At 39.9% G+C, this 17384-nt stretch overlaps 1 protein-coding gene across 4 annotated transcripts in view; it reads left to right on the plus strand.

The window, feature by feature from the left end:
* CSNK1G2 (casein kinase 1 gamma 2) overlaps positions 1 to 17384 on the plus strand; it is an 89692-nt gene that overhangs the window by 62568 nt on the left and 9740 nt on the right. For all 4 annotated transcript variants that reach the window (XM_074303746.1, XM_074303739.1, XM_074303762.1 and 1 more), the window contains one exon: positions 17242 to 17282. In XM_074303746.1, coding sequence (XP_074159847.1) covers positions 17242 to 17282 — 41 coding nt within the window. The remainder of the gene's footprint in view (positions 1 to 17241; positions 17283 to 17384) is intronic.

Genomic DNA, 17384 nt, shown 5'->3' on the forward strand with positions numbered 1-17384 from the left:
CATTTCTGCCTGCCTGAGTCCTCTTTGGAATGTGGCCTTTGGCATGCAGGAGGAGGCATTGTGGCCAAGGCAGATGACAGTGACTCTACAGTCCCTTGTTTCAGGTGCTTTATTTGCTCTTAAGTGGTGATGCTAAAGCTTTCCCCTCATTCTGAGCTCCCTTTTGACAAAAGATTAAATAGAATGGAAGGCCAGGTAGAAACCCTTGTTTGATCTCAGTAAAGCCTCAGACTTGCCCTCATCACCCAAGTCCATTGCTTCTGTTCAGAGCATTATGATCCAATTTGATTTCATTTAGTGAGGGTGGTATCCATGTATGTCTTTCACTAAAGGGTCTTTTGTGAGATAGGGAAAGTGTCAGCTCTTTTATCACTTCTTGGGAAGGAGAATAAATATGCTGAACTAACCTTCATGTAGAGATTGTAGTCAAATATAGAGTTTTAGGGTGAGAATCTTACTACTTGGACTCTTGCATAGAATTAAAGCTCTAAAAGAAGCTTGTGAATACTAAAAATATTGCTTATCTATATTTCTCACTGCTTACCTTCCCTAGAGAGCTGTTCTTTAAAATAAAAAAGGGCCAGGATTTGGGGTGGATGTGGGAATTCAACAAAACTAACCAACATATCTTTAAAAAAATCTTATCTACAGTGTTCCGCACCCATAGTCTCCTTGCAGAGAAGCTGAGGGAGGTGTGTCTTCTCCAGTAAATGGGCATTTACTTTGTTTCCAGTTCTTTGTTAGTGGTTTAAAAAAAAAAAAAAGTGCCATTATATTTTTTGTCATTGACTTCCTTAAGCGTTTGCCTAGCAGTGGAATCTTTTGGTAAAAGGGTATGTCCTTTCCTTTTACTTTTCGAGTGCGCTCGTGTGCGTGTGCGTGTGCGTGTGCGTGTGCGTGTGTGTGTGTGTGTGTGTGTGTGTATTCAAAACTATTGTTAGTATTTACAAAGTGCTTTTCAGATTGGATGTACCAGTTCACAACTCCACCAACAGTCTGTTAGTGTGTCATTTCTAACACTTGTCCAATGTTGATTTATCTCATTCTTTGTTATTTTTGTCAATTTCCTAGGTATGAGATGAACTCTAGGTGATATTTAGATTTGTATTTCTCTTATTTGTGATCTGAAACTTTTCATATAGTTATCATTTTCAATTCTTTAAAAAATTCTTTATATTCTGCCTGCTTATCTATTGGAAATGATTTCCATTTCTGTAGCAGTTTAAGGTTTGCCAAGGATTTTGCTTCCAACACTTTTATTCTACTAATGTGGAAACCAAAGTTCAAAGAAAATTAATGACTTTATTATTCAGTGTCATTCAAATGGAAAACAGTACCATTGGGATTTTAACCTAAGTCTTTTCATGATCGATGTTGAATGTTGGAGGTGAAAGGTACCTTAGGTATACCAAAAGTGTCAGAGCTGGAAGGGTTCTTTGAATAGTGTCAAATCTAAAGAATAAAGGAACCTAGACTTCATCTAAGTCTCCTTTTCCTCCTTTTATTGAAGGGGAAACAGCTCTAAGAAGTAAGAAGTAAGGTCACTTAGCAAGGGAGCAACAATCAAGAATACTGATCCTATTAATCTGGTATTTTTTGTTTTGTTTGTTTTGTTTTGTTTTTACATAAGTGATGCCCTCACTCCCTTTCCCTTCTGTGCTTACTGTAATAAACCAAACCAGGTGGATTGCCTTACTTTTCTGCTTTGAACATTATTAGCTTTCACGTGATTAAATACCTCAGTCCCCTTGCTCTTAGGTGCTGCTGGGAAAATGTGTTCATTTTTTTCAGGAAGTTTTTTGCTTTTGTATTTGTCTGGTATGTGAGATCCTTCAAATGATTAGCCCACCAGATCTCACACACTGGTGACAGCTGAGAGAACTTATACTTGGCCTTGAAACTCGAAAATTTAGCCTTTTTTCCTGTTGAACTACCCTAGGTGCTTATAATACTTTAAAGATCAATATAGAATAATGAGGGATTGAAAATGATTCCTTCCTTTGGGGATGCTTGTGGGTAAAATAAATATGGTTATTTCCTTGAGTCAGATGGGTCATCATGGAGATGGTCTACACTGGCTCAGCTCTGCATAGACTACTGGTGCCTCCCTAGTTGTTAAGCATCCTGCTGCAGAACCAATTAGCCTGCCTGGTCCATGGAAATGAATATTTTTCAAGAGGCCAGATGAGAGGGAGTGACTCACCACTGAGTGAACTTTGATCCATCTGGAAGAAAGAGTATTGAACGTGACGCACAAAACCAGTGAAAGCCCAGCATGGCCAAGAACAGCCTCTTCCTGTCTGGCCACAGGGTGCTTCTGAGGGATTAGAGGGAGGAGGTGGCCATGGTGAGGGCCAGAGAAGAATATTGAGCCCAGCAGTGCCACATTTCATTTTTTATTCTTAGGCTTTTAGAATTAGAAATAGCTACCCTTTGGAATGGCAGGAAATATCCATTTAAACCTGTCAGTTATAATTAGTAAAGGATCTCTTGACTTTTCCTCTCCTTTTCAAAGCTATTTCCATTTGTGTATCCCCATTTTATAGACAAGAGTTGATACAACAGAATGATTAAGTTTCTTTGCTAATCAAGTTAGTTGTAGTATCCAAGTTTTTCTCATCTGTAAAATAAGTAGGCTGAATAGTCATTAAAAACCCTTTGCAAACACCAAAGCCCCATGACCTGTTATTCTTGAATTGTAGAATTGGAAGAAACCTTACTCAACCTCTTTATAAGCAAGGGAGCTAAGTCCTAGAAACATCAAGTGACTTAGCAGTTTTGGGTCACTTCAGCCCAATTAATTAATTTATTACAATCATTCAGAAAAAAACACTTTTTTCAGGTGAGAAGGAATAGTCTCCCTGGATGTAATTTGATGAAGAAGATCCTGTGTGTGGAATTGGAAGACCTGGCTTTAAAGGCCATCTCAGAATTTGAAAGACTTGGGGCATGCCATGTCATCTTACCTCCCCTGCTTCTCAGTTTCTTTATCTGTAAAATCAGGAGGTTGGGTTGTTTAAAAAAAAAAAAAAGTTTAAAGAATTTTTATCCTGTTTTGAGCTAAAATGTATTCTTCAAAATTAGCTACTGGGATGCATGTAGTAAGAAAGTGTTTCCTCAGAGCCAAAAATCCTTTGCTTCTCTATGCCCTCAGAGGCCTTTTAGACAAGAGGCCATGGCTTCAGAGATGAACCAAATCAGTTCCAATGGAGCAGTAATGAACTGAACCAGCTACACCCAGTAAAAGAACTCTGGGAGATGATTATGAACCACTACATAGAATTCCCAATCCCTCTAATTTTGTCTGCCTGCATTTTTTATTTCCTTCGCAGGTTAATTGTACTTCAAAGTCCGATTCTTTTTGTACAGCAAAATAACTGTTTGGACATGTATATATATATATATATATATTGTATTTAATTTATACTTTAACATATTTAACATGTATTGGTCAACCTGCCATCTGGGGGAAAAGTTGGAACAAAAAGTTTTGCAACTGTCAATGCTGAAAAATTACTCATGCATATATCTTGTAATTAAAAAAAGAGGCTACGGCTTCAGCTCCCTGTCAGAACCATATTTAGTTGTTGTTCCTCCAGAGTCAACCCTAAGGAGTGCTGTGGAGATGAAATCACCATTCCCTTTGGCCTTCAGCCCCAGTGGTGCAGCCCCCACGAGTGCTGTTATCAGGGATGAAAAAGAGAGAAAACATAAAGGGTAATAATTATAAAGCAGTGAAGTTTTTTTTTGTGTGTGTGTGTTGTTTTGTTTTGTTTTGTTTTAAGTTAAAATATTCATTAATGATAGCCTTCTCTGGTGCTTCATCACAGTAAAGAAGTAGCCATGCACTCTTGAAGGCATCAGTGGTTATACCAAGCAGCGGTAGGGCTGTCTAAGCTACAGAGAGGACCAAATGACCATTTGTAGGCTGAGAGGTAGCCAGAGGTGCAGAGACTCACAATATCTAAGATGATGTTGGGAGAGATACTTACTATCTGTCCTGAAGAAATCATCAGCCTTGAAGTATGAGCATTCAGCAAACACTGAGAGCCTAGAATCTTTGAATTTAAGGCCAGACTGGGGTCAGCTTCTCAACTGTTGTCCTTAACAGATGCTCATCCAGCCTTTAAAGATAGGCTGCTGCTCAAATATGAAGTGCCTCTTCCTGAGTCAAAATGATCCCCTGTAAGTTGTCTCATTGAGTCCTATTTCTGCCCTCAGGACCTAAACAGAACAAATCTGCTCCATATTTCTCATGAAATTCTTTTAAAATCTTGTTATTGTGACTTCCAACTATAATCTTCCTTTCATTACTGGGTGAGACATCCTTTATAACAAAGATTTACCACCACCACTAGCACCACCCAAAAAAACACATGAGAAAAGAAGTATTTCAGCAAAACTGATCAAAATCGACCCACACTTTTGAGTTCCCCACTTCTCCCACCCAAAAAGAGACTGTATGGTTTCCCATCTGTTGCTTAGAACTAAGCTTATTATTTGATACAATTTTTATATTTTGTTTTTGTTTCATTTATATAGTTGTAATCATTTTTATTTTTCTGGTTTTGCTTATTTCACATTGCATCAGTTCTTATCTTCATAGTAGTCAGTAACTATTTATTGAGTACCTGCTATATAATAGACACTGTACTAGGTTTTGGTTTTCCAAATACAGAGCAGAGCCAACAGTGTCAGTAAATTAGCAATTACGTATGCCAGGTTGTTTTTTTTCCAGTGCCTCAGGATACAACTGCCCAGATCTTCTTAAGTCAGTTACTCACTCAGATAATTCTGTGGAAAGAACTAAACAGATTAAAAAAAAAAATCTTTAGTTGACACAGAAGGCCATCAAACTTCCCCAACCCCCAAAGACAGACGAAGAAAACCAGACTCACACATACATAAAGGTATAAATTTGGCAGCCAATATGTGACTGTTAAACATTCACTAAAAGATAGGCTTGAGATCTTTGCTTGAGAGAACAGATGACTTTAGTGCTGTAGGTGGGGCATTGGGAAGGACCAAACAAAAGCTATGATGGAGCTTGCTTGCTTTATTTCATTGACTTATTTTGCCTGCCAATTTCATAGAAGTGCACATGGCCAGCCCACAAAGGAAAAGTTTTATAAAACCATCCATTTAGAACTGAAGGGAAACCTCTCAGTCTACCTCCATCAATTTTACATATTAGAATACTGAGGTAACAGTAGCTTAACTAATTCAGTTGTGTTAGTAATTAAGTAGCTGACTCAGGATTTGAATTCAGATCTTCTAAGAGCAGATCCAGCATTCATTTCGCCATATAACATGCCATCTAATACAGAACTTGCATGATCATGATATAGGATTAACTCTAATCAGACTCTTGAAGATTGAGTTCTCTTGAAGATATGACGTATCTAGGGAAGTGTATTGATGGACCTCAGCCAGAGTCAAGTTCTCAAGCTCATTTCTATTCTCAGCCTAGCTAATGCAAAACTCTGAATCATACTATCCAGAGCCACATCCATGCTTCTGAACAGGGAAGTCCCCAGGGAAGCACAACTGCCTTTTCTTATTTTTTTATTTTTAATTTTTTAAATTAATTTTACAATTATACTTTTTTTGACAGTATATATGCATGAGTAATTTTTTTTTATAACATTATCCCTTGTATTCATTTTTCCAGATTTTCCCCTCCCTCCCTCTACTCCCTCCCCTAGATGACAGGCAATCTCATATATTTTACATGTGTTACAGTATAACCTAGATACAATATATGTGTGTAAATCAAATTTTCTTGTTGCACGTTAAGTATTGGATTCCGAAGGTATAAGTAACCTGGGTAGATAGACAGTAGTGCTAATATTTTACATTCAATTCCCAGTGTTCCTTCTCTGGATGTAGTTGTTTCTGTCTATCATTGATCAGCTGGAAGTGAGTTGGATCTTCTTTATGTTGAAGATATCCACTTCCATCAGAATACATCTTCATACAGTATTGTTGTTGAAGTGTATAGTGATCTTCTGGTTCTGCTTATTTCACTCAGCATCAGTTGATGTAAGTCTCTCCAAGCCTTTCTGAACTCATCCTGCTGGTCATTTCTTACAGAGCAATAATATTCCATAACCTTCATATACCATAATTTACCCAACCATTCTCCAATTGATGGACATCCATTCATCTTCCAGTTTCTAGCCACTACAAAAAGAGCTTCCACAAACATTTTGGCATATGCAGGTCCCTTTCCCCTCTTTAGTATTTCTTTGGGATATAAGCCCAGTAGTAGCACTGCTGGATCAAAGGGTATGCACAGTTTGATAACTTTTTGGGCACAGTTCCAGATTGCTCTCCAAAATGGCCGGATTCTTTCACAACTCCACCAACAATGTATCAGTGTCCCAGTTTTCCCACATCCCCTCCAACGTTCATCATTATTTGTTCCTGTCATCTTAGCCAATCTGACAGGTGTGTAGTGATATCTCAGAACAACTGCCTTTTCTTAGCAGCCATCATCCCAGAGTCAGGAGCCCCTCTCAGAATTTGAGTGTGTTTATATTTGTGGTTAGAAGCCTTAGGTCTGTATTGATAGTAAGATTTTGGGGGCTGAGGTGAGCTGGAGGCTAGTTTGGTTTTTTCATTCAATGAAAACTAGAGCCCCTCAATCAAAAACTACTTTAAAGGATTTTTTTGTCTATCAGATCTTTGGAGAAAGGAAGAATTTATGACCAAAGAGCTAGAGAACATTATGAAATGCAAAATCAGCAACTTTGATTACATTAAATTAAAATGTTTTTACACAAACAAAATCAACACAAACAAGATTAAAAGAGGGGCAGCTTGTTGGTTCAGTGAAGTCCTGAAGTCAGGAGGACCTGAGTTCAAATATGGTCTTAAACACTTAATACTTCTTAGCTGGGTGACCCTGGGCAAGTCACTTAACCCCAATTGCCTCAGCAAGGGGAAAAAAAAAGATTAAAAGAGAAGTACAAAGTTGGGGGGAAATTTTATAGCCAGTGTTTCTTGATGAAGGTCTCATTTCTAAAATATATAAAGAATGGCATCAAATTTATTAGAATATAAGTCATTCCCCAGTTGATAAGTGGTCAAAGAGTATGAACAATTTTCAGATGACAAAAGCAAAGCTTTTCTATAGTCATATGAAAAAATTATCTAAATCACTTTTAATTAGAGAAATGCAAACCAAAACAACACTGAGATACCTCCTCATACTCTCAGATTGGCTAAGATGACAGGAAAAGATATATGTTGGAGGAAATATGGGAAAACCGGGGCACTAATGCATTATTGGTAGAATTATAAAATGATCCCTTTGTTCTGTGCCCAAAGGGCTATAAAATTGTGCATACCCTTTGACCCAGCAGTGCCATTACTGGGTGTGTATCTCAAGGAAACCATAAAGAAGGGAAAAGCAACCACATGTGTAAAAATGTTTTTAGCTGTTTTTTTTTTATGGTAGCAAAGAATTGGAAAATGAGTAGATGCCTGTCAATTGGGGAATGGCTGAATAAATTGTGGCACATGAAGGCAATGGAATATTATTATTCTAAAGAAAGTGATGAACAAGGTATTTTAGAAAGGCCTGGGAAGATTTACATAAACTGATGCTGAGCAAAACAAGCAGAACCAGGAATACATTGTACACAATAACAGTAAGAATGTGTGATGATCAACTATTAAAGACTTAGTTCTCCTCAATGGTTCAGTAATTCAAGGCACACTTTGGAGAGAAAACTCCATCTGCATCTAGAAAAAGAAAGTAAATCAACACATGCTAATTTTTTCTTTTTTTCCCTCTCCGGGCTTTTTTCTTTTTCTTTTTCTCTCTCATTGTTTCATAAAGAAATGTGTATTTTAAAAAGCTCTCTCTCTCTCTCTCTCTCTCTCTCTCTCTGTATATATATATATATATATATATATATATATATGTATAACCAGGGAAAAAAATAAAAGAACAATTTTTTTAAAACCCACTAAACATTAGATTTGAACCCAGGCCTTCTCACAGCTACCAGTTATTTTCATCTTCCTTGTTCCTTTTCCTTCCAGTGAAATTTTAAAAATATTCTCCTTGATTCTTAGCATTCATTCATTGTGACATTCCGGTTTACTTTAGACTCTACTAATGTTATTCTTATTATACCATAATGCTGTCTTGTATCTATCATTGTGATGCCTTTGATTCGATTTTCTGAACGTATTCTTTTAAAATCAAAGGTGCTAAAAGCTTTGTAATATTAATATATTGACTAAAATTGCCTTTAGAGGTTGAGAGGCAGAGGAGAGACTTAAGTATGCTGCATTGCATGTGCTGTCAGACTCAGTTCATGTGTTCATTAGTTTTACTGAATTGTTTTTTCCCCCTTATTCTTTGTGATAAAAGATGGCTTACTGGTTGGGGAGAATAGGTGAATATTTTATAAAAACAAAAGTTGGCAATTCAAATGTTAAAAAAAAATTCCAACCTGGCTATGTTCCATGTGTTTCAGGAAGTTCTCATTTTCTTTGTTAGTCTTTAGAATAATTTTTTCTTATATATTCAGAATTTTGATCTTTAATTTGTCATCTTCCCATGTAGAATTCTTTCTTAATTACTGCAAACCCTTTTTCTAAACTCCTTAAAATCTGCTCTCCCAAAATACAGAGGGCTGTTTAAAAATTTGCCCAGTGGTCAAGAACTGCATTTTTTCGTATCTTTTTTTAGTTGATATGATTCTCTACCATCCTTATCTGTGCTTCTGTTTTCATTTTTGTTAATTTATGCAAATAGTAGAGCAAATAATTATTATCAGTGTGGCCAGAAGACCTTATTATATTTATAGTATGTGTATAGCTAATAATAGCTAACATTTATGGTGTACTTACTGTGGGCCAGGCACTGCATAAAACATTTCATAATCATTATTTCATTTGATTTTGGGAGGTAGACACTATTGTTATCTCCATTTTACAGATGAAGAAACAAAGGCAAACAGATTAAGTTACTTGCCCAGAGTCCCACAGCCAATAAGTTTCTGAGGCCAGTTTTGTCCTCAGGTCTTCCTGACTCCAGGCCCACGGTTTTATCTATTGACTCATCTAGCTGCCTCTATAGTTAATATAATAACAGCTAGCATATCTATGTTCTGGGAACTGGAGGAATGGTGTAATGAGAATTGCTTTAACTTTCTCTGTGGTTTATAAGAAAGCTATATAACAACTTTTTTAGATGAACAGATTATCATTTTGGGAAAATCTGCCTTACCTGATCCTTATGGATCAGGTGGTAGATTGGGCAGTGAAGAGGAGCCTCAAATGTGGGCCCTAATTCTCTGGGTGCAGAGGAAAGATCACAACTTTCTGTTGACCTAAACTCTGCTAGCATTCTTACTACTTAAGAGTGAATGTTGTGCAGCAGACCCTTTTTGCCTAAAAGAGCTACATGGAGATGGAGTCTCAAGAGATGAGGGCTGCTGGAATCTGTCACAGGAGCTTATCATGAGTTGATTATCAGCTACTCTTTCTGGTGAATTCTTCATAATCTACTGTTTCCTGTCATGTCCTATCTAGAATGTTGTGTTCTGTATGAAGGCCAAATTTTAGGAAGATTAAACTTTGGGGGTGGTGGGAGATACTAAAGAGTTCATGGAAACCTTGTTATCCAAATTATCACTGAAGATACTGGGGATGTTTAGCTTGAAGAAGAAAAGCCTAAAGGGGATGTGATTGCAGTTTTGTAGTGGCTGGGGGTAATATCAGAGAAGAGACTTAAGAGCTTGTTCTGCTTGGCCCCTGGCTGGGAGAATTGGCAGCAATCAGAGGAAGGTGATTGGTCAAGTTTTAGCTCAGTAGAAACTAGAATTTCCTATCCAGCAATGAAATGATATGCCAGGGGGCAGAGGTAGAATTTTTTTTGGAATTGATACAAGTGGAGGCCGGATGTCCACTTATGAGTGGTATCATTGTTGGAATTCATTCCTCAGTTAGTAAGCTGAAGAAAATACCCTACAAGTTCCAGGACTAACATTCTGTGTTCTAAGAAATCTTCCAGGTTTGAGTTCTTTCTGGTTCTGTGTTCCATTTTGGATTTCCAATTGCCTTGCAGGTCTGATATTCTAAGTTCCAGAGTTCTTTAAAATGCTGATGTTCTTTGTGCTGTGTAGAAAGTGAGCTCCCTAAGGGACACTGACTAATTTTAATTGGTATATCTCCAGTACCAAGTGCCTGGGGGCAGCCCTTGACAAATACTTGTTAAAGTGTATTGATATTCTGTGCTCTCTAAGCAGGCCTTTCTAACTCTGGTGTAATTTGTGCTTTAAGGGGGTTTCCAGCTCAGGGGTTTTGTTTTTAAAACATTTTTTGTTTAAACATTTTGTTCATTTTTCCCTAAATCCTCTGTTCCCCTTCCAACTTCTCCATCTTAAGTTAGCCTTTTCTCCCAGCTGTGTGCTGGTGGCAAAGAATGGTTTGAGAATCGAATCTGTTATGTTTTAGTTCCAATCCTGGTTCTGTCTTTTAGCTGTGTGACATTGGGAAAGTCACCATAGTCACCACAGTCTGGGACTTTTGTGGTCATATGTAAATTAATGACATTTGGACAAGATTAATTTTCCATCTTTTAAAATCCTATAATCCCATGAAGGCATATGAGTGCGTTCTGGCCTGTGATCTCCTCTTCTCTCCTCTCCTCTCCACTTTGACCTCTTCTGGGTTTCCACAAGTCCTGACTATTTGCGGCTTGGAGCATTAACTTTGTGTGTGTGTGTGTGTGTGTGTGTGTGTGTGTGTGTGTGTGTGTGTGTGTGCGTGTGCGCGTGCGTGCGCACGTGCATGCTTCCTTCTCATCCTTACCCCCCTCTGGGTATGTGGGACAGGACTGGGTCTTTTTTCCTGTCTTTTGGGGTGCCCTACTTAACAGCAGCTTAAGAAATGTTTGTGCCCGGTAGTGTCTCCCCTTGGCTTCCAGAACAACCTGTTCTGTTTGTCAAGACAACCTAAGCTGATTGGGATTCAATTCTCACTTGGTTTACTTGCCTTCAGAGTCTTTCAGGAGCCAGCCTTCTTATCTGCATATACCCGGGGCATCAATGGTAGTGTGGAAAAAAACTCCCGATTCCAAATCATTAGTCTTGGGATTCTTTATGACCTTCTTTTTTCATCTTTGCCTTATGTGAAGTTTCATTATCTGTATATATATTTACTTAAAACATTGGCTATGTTTCATATAGGTTAATTGAGTCAAAAGTGCTGGTCAAGTTGAGTGAGGAAGAGAAATATAGTTTTGAGTCACAGCTTTGCTAATGTACTGTGGGACTTTGGCCGAATCAGCCCCTCCTCTGTCCCTTCCTCCCTCCCTCCCTCTCCCCCTCCCTTTCACTTTCTTCCTCTAGAACATGGGCAGGGATAAATAGGGTGCTTTGGTCTGCTAACCTGGGTATCTTTATCTCTGCCAGGAAATAAAGTACACAGACTTTGTAACAGCCACTAGCTGACTTGGTTAGGTCCACAGAAAGTTATAACGAAGCTAACCTATATATTCTAGCAAACAAGCATGTATTAATCATCTACTACATGCCAGGCTCTGAGCTGGGTACTAGGATACAAAGATAAAACCAAAACAGTCTGCTCTCAACTTCTGTTGAGTGAGAAGCAGCATAGGTGAATGTAAGTAAATTTCAAGATAAATACCAAGTAATTGGGAGTAGAGATATGGTGGGCAGTAGGCCCTGATAGTTGATCATCTTTATATAGGATATATAGGTTTTTTTGTTTTTCTTTTTAAAAGAATAATACTTAAACCAGCACCTTTTGTTCCCTCATAGTTTAATGAACCTTTTCATCCTGAAGAATTGCCCAGAGGCCAGGGATTCTTATTGCTTATGCTGTTATGTGGCAGTGTCCCTTTTGGCTCCAGTGGCAGTGTTCTGTGTGTATCTAGAACGCAGGAGGTGGAGAGTTGCATTCTTCTCAGCCTGCTCAGACCCTCACGTTTAGCTCTGGGTGCCATATTTTTAAAATTGAGAAAGTGGAATTTTGTCCCAGATAGGCAGACTAAGATAAGGAAGACTGTCCTCAATCATTTGCAGGAGCTGAAGAGAAGCCTTAGAACGGCATTAATGTTTCCAAATATCAGACCCATCCAGCAGAGTTTAGGCAGCTTCGACGCTACCTGTGTTTTTTTACCTTCTTGACATGCGGTTTCTCCACTTGTAAAATGAGGGGATTAGAGGGCCCGGAATATTCTTTCCATCTATGAGTCGGTGGCCTTGAAATTTTGTTTCTATTACTGGAGGGCTTCAGCAGACCTTGGATTCTAGATCTCTTGCTAGAATGTTATGGAACGGATTTCTGCTGAGTCACAAGTTCTCTTCCAAATTGGAGATTCTATTCTTTACAAAAATGATTTTTTCTCTCCTCCTCCTTCCCTCCAGCCTTTGCTTGTACCCAATGACCTTTTGAATTGAGCTTTGGCTCAAATGACTCTCCAGACCCATAGCCTTCTTTTTGACCTGTTTACTTCTGGAAGGTGTGTTAGATGGATGCAGGTTGATGCTGTGTCCAGAATGCTACCAGCCTTATGTCCTACTTTCCTTATGCCAGGGGACCTCCCTGGAGCCTTATCCACCCTGAACTCCAAGGGGCCTTCTCCTACGTTTGTTGCCACCATCACAAAGGCAGGGAGGAGAAGAACAAAGGCTTGAATTAAAGTAGCAGTTACAACACTGATTATCTTGCTGTCCTGGGAGCCCCAGGGCAGCTGGTCCTGCAGGGTTTCTGGCCTCATATCCTAGAAAACTCATCACTACCCCCACAGCCAGATGGCATGATCTTTACTGCCCTCTGAGAAGAGGACCTCAGGAACAAAGGTGGGGGCAGCCCCGTGGGCTTTCAGCCCAAAGCCCTTCCCTTAGGACACCGGACATCTGCGTCATGTTCCAGAAGGAGAGGAGGTCCTTCTGAGGCCAGACAATGGGTGAGGGTAAAGGAGGCTGAGGTCAAGAGTTTACTCCCTAAACTTGAAGCTTTCCTTTGCTGGTTCCTGGACAGAGAAATAATTTTCTTTCACCAGGGAGCTTGGGCTGCAGAGTGTGACTAACTTAAAGCTGCATAGCCTCTCTTCAGGGAAAACTACTCTTGTCTTGTTAAATCATCATTTCTAGATATATACTCACCACCTTTCTCCATTCCCCACCCAATGGGTCTTCTCTGATCAGAAAAATGGTCAAACAAAACTCACAGACCCATAAACTGTGTTTTAATGGTTTATTCAACATTCCACATATAGTATATACAATGCTCTTAAACTAAAGGGTTTTCTTAATTTTCTCTGGGGTTTAGAGCAATTATGTTACATGATACAACTTGAAGCTTTATTTTATTAATTTCATGGCCATTATCATTAATTTGACATTACTTCTACTCTGGAAGGGCTTATTTGATAGTTTCCTTTTCTCCTGCCTGACTTTTCTTTTTTAAAAAAATTTTGAAATCTAGACTCACCCAGAGGTACACTTTTTTCTCCCTATTGGAAATCCAAACTTTTAGCCTCATCTATTGAATCTTGTTTTTTGGATCTTGCAATTCTCTCACGACTAATGACTAGGTCATATTTCTGAGTAAACTTTTTAGAACAATTGTCCACCAAGATGTTTGCATACCACTGGAACAGCCAGTTGCTCCCAAAAACCATTAGGGGAAGATGGGCATAAGCCAACATTTGCCTTAATTCCAAGTATTTTAGTTAAAAGCTTATGGTGTTATCCCACTCCTCAGTAACAAACTTTGGAAAATGACCAAATGAATGGCGTCCAAAAAGTAAAATCTCAGTAAAGAGTAAAAATTTAGTATAAGCCTAGGATAAGAACAGTTCAAATTTATGACATTCTGCATCTTGTAAATCATTTTGTTCATAACAGCTTTGTGGGATTAGTAGTGAAATAATAGTCCTCTTACAAATGACTTGCCCATGATGATATACTGTGTGTGTGTGTGTGAGAGAGAGAAACTATATATGATCCCCCTATAAGTATAACTCTGTAATTCTATAGTTCCCTTTGTCTCTGTCTCTTTCAAAAGACAAGAGTCCTGTGTCCAGGCCATAGAACCTAGCTCCATCAGCACCTCGGCCCTTTGGCCACCACCATAGGCCCTACCTCTTGGGAGTTGTAAGATATAGAGCTGGAAAGGAGCTTTTAGAAATTCCCTAACAGTCACTCATCTCATTTGGTAGAGAAAAACCTGAGGCCCAGAGAAGGAAAACGATTTGGCCAAAGTCACACATAGCATCAGAGCCAGAACTAGCGCTCGCACCCAAAGCTTCTCAGGCCAGTGCGAGTGTTGGTTCTGAAAACATTCTGCTATGGACACCAGTGCCTTTCCAGGCAGAAAGCTAGAAAAAATTTGCCAAAGCAGACTTACTGCCCTAGCTTTTTCAGAAGTATCTGCATTTTCTAGTGCTTCAACTTAGCTTTCTTCCTATTACATCTTCTGGGCCCTTTGCCTCATCCCAAACTTGTTTTAAGAGCCTACTTTCATGACTTTCCTCACTTCAGTTTATAATTATTGTGGATCTCTGGTCTTATTAGTCTGGTTCCAGCTCCCACATCTCTTTATTCCACAACAGTATGCCTGTCATCCTTTTCAACCTGCCCCTGTGAGCTCAGGCTAGCAACTAATTTCATTTAGTGGTATCTGGGGGGTAGGGAGATGCCTTTGATCTTTGCCCTCAAGTTTTTAACAGTTTAGTAGTAATAGAGTTTCAGATTGGGTAAATGTAGAATAGGGTACAGAGTGCCATGACAGGCTATAGGTCAGGGTGAGAGGCAGTCAGAGAAGGGCTCCCTTAAGGAGGAAAGCCAAAGTAGGGCATTCCAGACAGAGGGAGACCAAAGGTATGGGAAAGGGAAAGTGGAGGAAATGTTTCAGCTTGCCCTTTCCCTTGTTCCTCTGGCCTTGGCCAGTTTCCATGTAGCATACCACCCGCCTACACACCCAACATACGGGTCCTGGTTGGAAGCACAAATAGTCTCTCCCTACTTTAGGAGGAAGGGGCACAATCCAGGCCAGGAATCTTCACAAGATCAAGGAGTTGGTTAATTATAGACTTGAGACCCAGAATTCCTTTGCACTATAAGAGCAGGGAGCACATATTATCCCTCTGCCAGGGACACCCTCTGCCACCCCTCTCCCTCTCCTGCCAGTCACTCTGAGTTTAGGGACAGAAGCTAGGCAACAATTTAGGAAGATTGAAGGATAGAAAAAAACCCTTTCATTGGGAGATGCAGCAGAAGTTGGATGTGGTGGCACCTGGGCTGGTCCTTCCAAGGGAAAGAGGAATTTCAGTGGATGGAATGGGAAGGGGAAGATGGGGAAATGTCCTCTAGGCAGGTTGACAGCCAACATGAACTGAGGCCTGCCACAGGAAGAACACAGACCAGGCTTGTCAGAGAAGCAGCTGTTTGAAAGGGAGGCTACATTTGAGGGTAAATGGAATTTTCTTTTTAAGAAGATATACTTTTAGAGGAGAGGAAGGCAGCTGTATTTGACGACAGATTAAGTTTGGACCAGAAACCATTTCCAGATGTGGTGCCTGTCAGAAAAATGCTGGGCTGGAAGGAAGGCTTACTTGGTGGCATTTTGGTTTTCAACATTTAATTTTATTAGGGAGGGGAGAGAAAAAAAAAATCAAAATCTAAGATGGAAAGCAATTGGATATAGATTATACTGATAAAACAATCATTTTAAATATCTTGATGGCATTTTGAGGAGGGAAGGATAATCTTGGGAACAGATAACTTTCTTCCCCACAGTAGCTTTCCATTTTATGGATTAAAAAAAGGGAGATTTCTTCTCAGTCTAATAGTACCTAGGTGAAAGGTTTGCCCTCACAATCCTCCCTCTCAGTTCTGTGCCAGGAGCTTTCTCCTGGGGGGATACCTTGGGTTGAGAATAAGAATTTCCACCAGAAAATGTCCCCAGGAAGGTGGGAATTTCTAGGACCAAAGGTATCTTGTTTGGGGGCAGGGAATTCTAAGTTGGGTGACTTCATGTTTGATACTTGAGGGGGCTTCAGTACCAGTAAGGAGGAATGCCTCCTCAACTTGACCATCCACTCGGACTTTTCCCTTGAATTAGTCAGAGATGAACATGGCACAGGGAGAGAATACAATGGGATGTCTGAATATTGGGGCTCAAAAGTCTAGCTCTGCAAGTTAGTAAATGGGACAAGTCTTATTTTCCCTCTAAGCTAGTTTCCTCCTTTGTTCAGTGAGGGAGTTGGGGGAAAAGGTTCATTTTAACACATGATTTGTCAAGCGCTTTATATACAAGGCATTGCACCAAGTGCTAGAGATAGAAAGACCATCATCAGCCCTCTTAACCCTCCCTCCTTAAACAGAAAAAAGTGAAAAAAGCTGGCCCTGTCCTCAAGGAACTGCCATTTTTCCAGTATGGACCAGAATCTTTCACTGCTCCAAATCCCTATGGTGTCCTTTGTCTTCCCAAAACTGCTTGGGGCTTGCCTGACTGCACATTTTCCTGTTACTCTGGGCATGCTCAGACCTTTACTAGAGTTGCTAAGTTCCCTGCTCTCTTCCCCATGAGCAAGGGATGTGCATGTGCTTCTGAGCTCTCAGTATTAACTCAGCAAACATTGACCTCCCTTCCTCTTGGGCTCCTGGGTGACAAGAGGGATACGGCCCACACCAGAAGTCTCCGCCAGAGGCTCAGGGTGCAGAACAAGGCAAGGCTCTTGAGGATAGGATCTTGGGAAAGGGAGCCATTTGAGTTGGGCCCTCACAGAATTCAACCTGAAGAGGAGAGAAGGCACATGAGAAGGCCCAGGTCCCCAAGAAGTCTCTTAAGTGAGAAGAGAGTAGAATTAAGGCGCAGCAGTGTCAGCTCACAGTGGGTCCTGACCTGGCTCCAGGACTTCCCAGCTTGGTGACCATGGCAAGTTAATCCTTCTGAGCCTCAGTTTGTTCCCTGATGCTTTTCCTGTGTCAAGGAGAGGAAGGTCACCTTGATTCTGGGAGGCAAGAGAGAGTTATTGGAATTTGTTTTTCAGTATCTTCATAAGAAAAAAATTCTCCAAAACAGTGGTAGGAGACATTGGTTGGGAATAGTTTGTGCGAGGCTTGGAAAATGGCTTTGATTCTAAACTGAACATGTGGATTAGAACCGAATCCAGATTATTTGTTCTTGAGTGTCTCAAATTGTGTTCTTGCAAACATGATGTTTACAACCCCTTTCTTTCTGCAGGAAAGAATCTCTATACAAATGAATACGTAGCTATCAAATTGGTAAGTGCTACTCCCTTGCTTCCCTAATGCGCTCTTTCCTCATGGCAATTTTAAATTGATTTTTCCCAGTCTGGGTCCTTCAGTCTTCCTGGCTTTCCACCC

Source organism: Sminthopsis crassicaudata, chromosome 1, assembly GCF_048593235.1.
Source record: "Sminthopsis crassicaudata isolate SCR6 chromosome 1, ASM4859323v1, whole genome shotgun sequence".
Lineage (NCBI taxonomy): Eukaryota > Metazoa > Chordata > Mammalia > Dasyuromorphia > Dasyuridae > Sminthopsis > Sminthopsis crassicaudata.